Source organism: Tachysurus fulvidraco, chromosome 23, assembly GCF_022655615.1.
Source record: "Tachysurus fulvidraco isolate hzauxx_2018 chromosome 23, HZAU_PFXX_2.0, whole genome shotgun sequence".
Taxonomy (NCBI): domain Eukaryota; kingdom Metazoa; phylum Chordata; class Actinopteri; order Siluriformes; family Bagridae; genus Tachysurus; species Tachysurus fulvidraco.
The window spans coordinates 1,124,325-1,134,324 of NC_062540.1; the positions used below are offsets into that span (position 1 = coordinate 1,124,325).

A 10,000-nucleotide genomic window follows, 5' to 3' on the forward strand; every position below is an offset into this window, starting at 1 on the left:
TCCTAGCATCGCGTTAGCTTCTGTGCTAGCTTATGATCAGTAAAAAATATACAGTCTGTATATTATGTATCTGCTGTTACCTTAGTTATACTGTAGAGATGCTAGTTACATTTCAGTTGCTCATAAAAAATGTTTATTGTATCCTATGCTAGTTACATAGCTAAGCAGTTAGAAATAACAGGAAGTAGCACTAAGCTAACCATAAGTATAACTATTAATATACCGCTCATAGTAATAGACACTACAGTAATAGAGTTGGAACGGTAGGCTAATGAGTGGAAAAAGTTAGCATACTGTTCATATAAATAAAGTGATTGAAAGTCCAAATAGAGCTGAGGTAAATAGCATTATGCTAGGACACAATGTTTATAATTTACATTTACAGCATTTAGCAGACACCCTTATCCAGAGCGACTTCATTTTATACAACTGTGCATTAAGGGCCTCGGTCAGGGGCCCAGCAGTGGCAGCTTGGTGGACTTAGGAATCAAACTCACAACCTTCCGATTGGTAGCCCAACACCTTAACCACTAGGCTACCACATACCACATGAGGAATAATTGAAGACCACACAATGCTGTGCTACTTCAGAAACATTTACTCCACCAAGAAATTCAACAAGTTTATTTTAGTTCTCAAAGTCGATGGAAATAGATTTAGCAAGTTATGAAAAAGAATAGGAAGAAAAGAACGATGGAGAGAAGAAGAGTCCCTCATACCTGTAGCTGTATGCTTTACGGTGGGTTTCTCATCCTGTGATCTGCACATCTGTCTGTACACATGTTTCTGCTCGCTGGAATGACTGGCATTCAAGTTCCCAGAATCCTTGGAAATAGCGGAGGCTCTGCCCACTTCCCCACCACTCGTTCGCCTCGGCATTCTTGCCCCATTAATTCTGCGATGGAGCTCGACTTCCTCGTCCTCAGGAATGGGGTTATACCAGATTTCACCCTCGTCGTCGGCGTCGTTTTCCTCTGCAGGGTCGGAAGCAGGGACTCGGGTTGCGTGAGCGTGTATTTGTGGAGGGTTCGTGTGGTCGTCCTCGTCAGAGAGTGGCAAGGGCCGTGTGGAGCTCTGATTCAGCCAGTTACGCTTCTTGGAGACAGTGATGGAGTTCAGGGGAACTGAACGAGTGCAGGAGTCTCGGGTGTCCATCACAGGTACTAGAAAGAGAGAGAGAGAGAGAGAGAGAGAGAGAGAGAGAGAGAGAGAGAGAGAGAGAGAGAGAGAGAGAGACATCATCAGCATCTTCAATAGCAATGATATCATCACTAACACCATCACCATCCTTAACTTCACCATTTACCTCTGTAACTGTTTTTTTTGTAACTTTTGCCTCATTACTTTTAAGTTTTACCTCAGAAACTTTGTTATACCTCAGTAACTCCTTTTACCTCAGTAACTTTGTTATACCTCAGTAACTCCTTTTACCTCAGTAACTCCTTCTACCTCAGTAACTCCTTTTACCTCAGTAACTTTGTTATACCTCAGGAACTCCTTTTACCTCAGTAACTTTGTTATACCTCAGTAACTCCTTTTACCTCAGTAACTTTGTTATACCTCAGTAACTCCTTTTACCTCAGTAACTTTGTTATACCTCAGGAACTCATTTTACCTCAGTAACTCCTTTTACCTCAGTAACTTTGTTATACCTCAGTAACTCCTTTTACCTCAGTAACTTTGTTATACCTCAGTAACTCCTTTTACCTCAGTAACTCCTTTTACCTCAGTAACTTTGTTATACCTCAGTAACTCCTTTTACCTCAGTAACTTTGTTATACCTCAGTAACTCCTTTTACCTCAGTAACTGTACTTTTTCCTTACTAACCTTTACTCGTTGATTTTATTATTTACCAAAGTACCTGTGAACAATACCTCAGTAATTTTAGACTATACCTCAGAGACCTTAACCTCAGTAACCAGATCTATTTTTTCATTTGGATTTTCAAATAAAAGTGTCATTTTTTTGCAATTTGCAATTTTTACACCAGCCAAAGATCCTCTTGAAGTCAAAATCTTTATTACAGGGGCACTTGGTCCTCTGAAAATTCCACAAACATGCATATAAACACACCCGCACACACACACACACACACACACACACACACACACACACACACACACACACACACACACACACACACACACACACACCTAAATACCCACCAAACCAAAGTGTTTACAGATACACTGAGCAAAGTCCTGAATGAAAAAGAAGAGCTTCTCCGCCTAAACAAACAGAATGAGGCAAAATAAATGGACCGGTTGCCCGGGGCATGCTGTGATTGACACTGTTATGAGTCTGAGCTTTTGTATTTTCAGATTGAGAATGTCGAGTGTATTACATTCACAGTGAGAGTGAAAGAGAATGTCCATTTTTCAAAAGCACCAGAGATTTACGATCACTAAAAAGGTTACAAGGCACGAGCTTTGCGGATTTCTCTCATAAGCGTCGGCCAATCGGAGTCTTGCTGCGACACGCTGAGAAGACTACAGTAAAGAGTGTTTTGATATACATTCCCCCGCACATTCTCTCTCTCTCTCTTTAGTGTGTGCATGTTAATGACACGTTCTTTATTCCTGCAGGAAACATGGTCTCACGCAACCTCTTAATTACGCTCTCGGCTAAATATTTTCACCCGTGGAAAAAAAAAAGCGTTAGGGAAGCAGAGCCGCTGTATTATTACGGCGGTTTGAAGGCTAACGATTTCAGGATCGTAACATCCGTGTCATCGCTGAAAAAAACATAACACCTATGACGTTATGAGCTTGTCAGAAAACACAAGTCTACTTCAGCAGACCGAAAACATTTTAGAAGGTCCTTGTTGACTTTCCCATGTCACTGCCATTTCAAGGACTGTTTCATTACTTTATCAACTCCAGTGAAGATTGTTAGATAAAAATAAAATAAGAAGTTAAATCAACATCACTGTACGCTTTACAGAAGGTTCAGTAACGTAGTTGGCAGGTCTGTGTAAGGTCAGGTGTAATATTACAAAAACAAGTCTTACAATCTACTAAAACATAAAAATAAATAAACTTTGTTTTAGTTTCCCACACTCTGATAACGTAAAAGCAGAAACCCTGACACATAAAACACACTATGCTAATGCTAATCCTGCCCTGATGTTCTCATCCACATTAGCTTAGCATAGTGCTGGTGAATGTTGTTTATGAGTGAAGCGACGTTCCATGTTAACTTTAGCATAAGAATAATTGTGTGCTGTTAATATCATTTAGAATTAGCATAGCATTTGGTTTGTTTAGTAAGAACGTACATGCAATCACGGCACCTTATTAGCGTTAGCATGGCATTATGTAGCATACATATTCTGTACTGAAAGTTTTTGTAGCTCCACATGTTAGGATTTATGTAACATTATCAAAAGGCAACACAAATAGATCAATTATTTAATAAATATATTAAATGATTAGCAGGTTATTTAATTTTATGGCTTTTTAAAAACAACAGGGCTGAAATTAGGACTGTATTAATGTCAATATTAGCATGATGCAATCCTGAATACACTTTAAGAAATGCTGTATTCATTCCTTAACATGCTTACATACTTTCTATTAGCCCAATCTATAACACACACACACACACACACACACACACACGACCACAGAGATTTAGCACAGGATTAGCACAAGTGCTGCTCTTCAGATTGAAATACTGAATGCAAAAGAAGTACTGTTTCTCTCTCTGCGAAAAGACCCAAGTGTTTCCGCTCTTCTCAAACACAAACACACACACACACACACACACACACACACACACACACATAAGAAAAAACAAACACACACACAAGCAAATACAAGCACGCACACAAGCACACACACACACAAGCACACACACACAAGGACACACACAAGCACACACACACAAGCACACACACAAGCACACACACACAAGCACACACACAAGCACACACAAACAATTTTTTGTTTGCCTCAGATCCTAGTAAAAAGGTTAGGAATTTATCTACTCCTTCATTTGCATAAAAAGTCTATAAATATGCTAATTACAAATGTCCCCCTGACAACCAAACCACATTTCATTCCACTCACGACAAGTTATGTGACACTACAAGCTAATATTTATTACAGATAACATGTTTTTGAAAATTGTTGACATCTGAACAAAAAAAGTCCACACATCTGTCTTTACTGCAGTGTCCAGTGTAACTCTACGACTAAATTGTACTTTACTGTTCAAGATGTTAGCATATAGCATGTTAGCATACAGCATTTATGAACAATGTGCAGCCGCAGCTGAATATTAAGTTGAATATTACCTAGCTAGCTATTATGGGTTCTACACACAGCATAAAGATGCAAGTTTCGAGTTAGCATCTTCTGTTCATCTGATAATAAGCCTGTTATAAAGGTACCCGTTGCTAACATTAGCTAAATTAGCTAGCAGGTAGAATTCTGTATTCTGTACGTAAAGGTTTTTGGTCAGCACAATTTAGTTATTAGTATATTGACCTAGTAAAGGTTGTTTGGATCAGTGTTTCATGTTAGAAAGTTGTTTTCATGTAACTGAGAAATTTTAATTCAATCAGGTGGAAAAATCGAACTAATTAATTTAGTTACATTTATTTAGAAAAACACGTCTTTATTTTTAGTAGAGAGCTGTGTAATAGCTGAAAAGTGTGTGTGTGTGTGTGTGTGTGTGTGTGTGTGTGTGTGTGTGTGTGTGTGTGTGTGTGTGTGTGGTAAAGAGGGAGCAATTTAACTGGTGTGTGGTGTGTACTAACCTGTTTTTATCAAATTAACCACACACTAAGGTTTGTGTGTGTGTGTGTGTGTGTGTGTGTGTGTGTGTGTGTGTGTGTGTGTGTGTGAGATAGAGCTTTGGTTGTGGTTGTTATATTGAGGTCTGTGTCGTGCTGGATGCTGCCGTGTTGTTTCTTTTGAAGGGTTTTTCATAACTGAAGGAGCATGCACACACACGCAGGGAATTTGAGACCAGAGACAAACACACACACACGCACGCACACACACGCACGCACACACTCACGCGCAGACACACACGCACTCGCGCACACACACACACACACACACACAGGTCTCTGTTCAGTTCAACTGGCCATGCCTCAGGGGAAATTGTAAAACTCAAACACTCAAAAAAAAAAAAAAACACACACACAAAAAAAACAATTCCTGAAAATCACCCTGGGGGTAAAAACACTACCCCACATTCCTTTGAGCAAATCTCACTAGGATGCGAGTCACTGCTGGATTCGTACAGGATTAAATGTGCATCTTAATTCCTTCAGCTGTTCTCAGATCAGGAGAAATGAGGAAGCTGTTGAACGGCTCGCTCACATGAGTCGGTGACTGTCACGTTAGTCACACACACACACACACACACACACACACACACACACACACACACACACACACACACACACACACACACACAGAGGAAGTTGTTATTATATCATTATAATTAGAAATATATTATCACAATATTACACCAGAGCAGTGCTGGATTCTGGACTCTGATTGGTCAGAAGGTGTTGAGATGATTCTTTAACGTTTATGGAAGGAAGTTCATGTGAAGAGAGAGAATACAGAGAGGCTGCTGAGGGAACGACTGTATATAGCTGCTATAACTTAAGCCAGAACAGGAACTAGACAACTTAGATGTTTAGCATGTACACAGAGAAACCGGCTCATGATGCACTCCGTTATCGAGCAGATAGGCTAATTTGAGAGCGAGTTGTGTATTACAGAGTGTATTACAGCCAGTCATACACAGCACCAATCAATGCCATCATTCTTCTGTAGGTAACCCGAGGCTAACCGGAACGAATAATCCCCAGTCGAGCTGAACTAATGCGTAATCGCCGCTTTTTTATCCTCAGTGTTAAGTAACCAAACACAAACGAGCCGCACGGCGAGTATGCCAAATATTCCCTCCCAGAGTGTCACGTTTCCATAGTGCAGGAATGCATCTGAAAGCAAGCGGGACACGGATCAGAGAACTGACCCTAGATCAGGTTGTTTACAAGCATCGAATGATTTAGGAAGTGATGAATCTGTGGTAACTGATCTGAGATCTGCCAGTGGTCATGAATGAGGAAGCAGCAGGAAGCTTCTGGAATTGGCTCAAGTGCATGGTGGGAGATCATTTGTACCACTGTATCTGATGTCAAGCTCCTTCAGCAGTCTTCATTCTTTCACACACACACACACACACACACACACACACACACACACACACACACACACACACACACACACACACACACACACACAGACCGGCATCTGTGTGTGTGCATATGTTAAAATCCTAACAGTTGCCCCGTCTAAAACAAACAATTGCTTGATACACTTTAACGCTATTTAACACACACACACAGCATTTTGCCTCCACTCCAGAACACAAATTTCCACTCATCCTACACACCAATATAATTATAGCAAAGTATGAGCCACTGGGTTTTCCCTCAAAACCGAGAGCAGCAGGATAATAACAGCAGTGTTTAACCCAGTGATGTACACACACACACACACACACACACACACACACACACACACACACACACACACACACACACACACACATCTCTGAGGAAAACAAGATGACCCACAAAAACTCTACAAAGATCTTCCATAAATTGGTGGTCCACAGAATTCCACAAAGTCATTATTATCCAGTATAATGAGACAAATGAGCGAAGTAATCGTAAAAGAGCCGCTAAAGTTCTAGAATGATCTCCATCCAAAATATAAGCGTTACTGTATAAAACAATAATATTTAATTTCTCCAAAGTAGCACAGAAAGTCATTATTTAAGGTAAAACCATCACCATTAGCTAAGAAGATGAGAGAAATTAGCTTCCACAATCCAAACTTCACCACAAGTCAGTATAAAAAAGACCTACAGCGCTTCAGACAAATACAACAAGACCTTCCAGATAAATATGTCTATTATTGTGCTATAAAGGTTCTTATTGAATCAGCACGTAAACGTAGCAATAACATGAGGAAACAGCGACGACGAGCTAATCCAGAGAAGGAAATTAGCTTTGTGAGTCTAAAACACGAATCATGTTTCCCTATGATGTAGTATAGTGAATCAGCACAGACGTGCCGTCGTTGTTTGGGGTAGAACCGTAATAATTAGCTAAAAATCTGTGGAAAAATTAGCTTCCATAACCTAAACAACGCCTGCTTTATTTCCATGGTACAAAATCGTATCGTCTTTCCCCAAAAACATGGTCCCCATTTTCCTGTTGTCTTCCCTGAGCAGCACGTTCATCAGCGCTGACACACAGCCATTATCATCCAGCCTGCAGCCATAATCATTATCTAATAGAGTCAGACAAACGATCCTGCTGAACCTACAAGCTGAGAAGAAAGGTAGAATTCATCAGCCATGCGAATACAAACCTTATCCTGCGTAACAAGAGTGTTATATTTATAAGAAGAGAACTTTGAAATCATCTTGATTAAGCAACGATGAAGCTGAATATGATTTAAACTTTAAGCACAGAATGATTCGGTATAACAAGGACCCCAGAACCAGAGTGTTAGTGATGTGGTGTTAAAGCAGCGTACCAGAGTGAGCCCTCCACCAGCGTGCAGCTAGCTAAACCCTGTTGTTACGTGAACCTTTGTTAGACAGGAAGAGGAATGAAGAAACCTGAAGAAACCATGGGCCCACCACTGGTTACATGGAGACTAGAGCAGCAGAATCAGGCGGGCCGTGATGAGTGAAAGGGTTGAGGATATTTGACGAAAGCAGGGAAACACAGACAGAAGCAGAGAGAATGAGAGAGAGAAGATTCTTCATTCCTCGTGGCTATTCGTACCTGGGTGATGTCCACTCGAAGATTTCACCAAGAGTCCTGTTTTTTCTCCGTTTACACTGTTGACCTGGTTGAAGAGTTTGGTCCAGGCTTGGCCCTCATGTCCATGGTGCTCCTGAGCCACGCCATGTGAGGAGGATCCAGCGATTCTTTGCCTCATCTCTGAAGAAAGCAAGCGGCCTTTGTGCATCCACTCCTGCATCTTGTTAACGGTGACCCCAGGAGGCTTTCCTGCACTCACACCTACATGCCTGATAAGAGTCATCTGCTGTGAGCACAATGGGTCAGATGTTCTGGGAGGAAGTCTATCAGAAGGATCCTGGTGATTAATGTTCTCCTCCTCTGTGTGCTCTGTAATCATGGCTTCCGTAGCTGCTGTCTCCAATTCCAGGTTTTCACAATTTGAGAATGGAGGTGTATGGACAGGCACGGTTTTAGCGAGGCTCCTGTTTTCTGTGTGCAGCTCACCTTGTTTTTCCTTCAAAGGATACTGTACGCCATCATCACTCATGGACCGCTGCAGAATAGGTCTCCCTTGGACCAAGAGAAGATTCTGCAAACTTTTGCTCCTCTGAGAACTCCCACAGTTTGCAGCATTGCTTTTTGCAGGACTCCAGTGGTGGCCACCGTGTTCTCCAGAAGACCTGGAGAGCCTTGTGGAAGAATCAGAACTTATGCTGAGGCTATCACGAGACTGACTTGAGATGCTGCTTTGCTCCACATAGCCATTTGTCTGCACCTGTCCATCAAACGCGATGCCATCCATGGCGTTGATCAGAAGGTAGTACGCTTCTTTGAGTTGACTCCTGAGTCGGTCTGTTTCCTGAGTGCTGGAGTCAACAATCTGGTATGACTCAGACTGTAGAGGGTGAAAAGAAGTTCTCAACAGTCCTTCACTTTCTTTTGACTCGTTGCTCCTGAAGCCAGAATCGTAAAATGGCAGAATTTCGTTATCATAATAGTCATCGTCCTCACTGTCTATGGAATTGTGGCAGTTCATTCCGTCTCTTCCACACACCATTCGAGGAGCCAAGTCAGCATCTACTATCTCCAGCTCTGTGGGGAAAAAAGTCGGACTCTGCAAAGGAGGCATGCAGAAATCTTCACAAAGCTCTAAAGAACTTTCAATAGTCTGGATCAAGTCGTGCTCATTAACATGTTCTGAATGGAGACACTGGGAAGGTGGATCCGGACGGTCCATTTGGGTTCCGCCAGGTTCTGGTCTTCCAGTGATCAGGCATCGTTCCACCTCCACATGCTTTGGCTTGAAATCAGGCTCTCGGCAGTGCGCATTTTTAACAGAATCCATCACATGCACAAAGGGAACCTCGCTGCAGTTCCCGAACCCTATGGAGTCTCCCTCGGTGAGTCTCCGCCGAACTGCGACCGGCTGCTTGCCCGTTCCGTTCGTAAAGAGCAGCTGGTGCTTATGACCGGAGACCCCCGAGAGCTTGTGTGCGTTCTGCCCCCCGTGTCCGCAGCTCTGATCGCCCCCCCGACCGGCGTGTACGTGCACAGTGCGCTCGAACCCCCCGTACACACAGCCCTGCTTACCTCTCATGGCGTTCGGCACGTAATCCAGCTTCGCTCGCTGAACTTTCTCTTTACCTTCTTCGTTGTTCCAGTCGGCCGACAGCGAGCCTTTCTTGGGTTTCTTCCCACGGAGTTTGGCTAGCAGAGTCCGCCGCAGAGGATCGGCCATTACCGGGGCTCCCGGGTCGGTTCTCCGGTGCCACGGTTCAGCAGAGCCGCTTCAGGGAGACCGGATCGCGCTTCTCTAACCGCGGCTCCATCTCACCCTCTGAGCTCCGTCTCTCTCTGTGTGTCTACTTCTACTCTCTCTCTCTGTGTGTGTGTGTGTGTGTGTGTGTGTGTGTGTGTGTGTGCGTGCGTGCGTGCGTGTGTGCGTGCGTGCGTGCGTGTGTGTGTGTGTGCGTGCGTGTGTGTCTCTCTCTCTCTCTCTCTCTCTCTCTCTCTCTCTCTCTCTCTCTCTCTCTCTCTCTCTCTCTCTGTATGCAGGGTTAAACGGGTAAACATTTTTGCACTCCTTTGAGCTGCATTTTGCAGTGAGAAATCTTTTGCAATATAAAAACGAAGTAAACGAAGTGAATTTGCAGATGTGATAAATCATTTCTTTTTTCTTGCTAACGCACACAAACCTGTTGCTGAATGAA

The 10,000-nt window shown here is 42.8% G+C and overlaps 1 protein-coding gene across 1 annotated transcript in view; it reads right to left on the reverse strand.

Moving 5' to 3' along the window:
* syde2 (synapse defective 1, Rho GTPase, homolog 2 (C. elegans)) overlaps positions 1-9,704 on the reverse strand; it is a 26,189-nt gene extending 16,485 nt beyond the window's left edge. The window contains exons 1-2 of the mRNA XM_027171235.2: positions 7,830-9,704; positions 720-1,163 (exon numbers count right to left, since the gene is read on the reverse strand). Of these exons, the coding sequence (XP_027027036.2) occupies positions 720-1,163; positions 7,830-9,528 (2,143 nt within the window). The 5' untranslated portion in view covers positions 9,529-9,704. The remainder of the gene's footprint in view (positions 1-719; positions 1,164-7,829) is intronic.
* Positions 9,705-10,000: the final 296 nt, after the last annotated feature.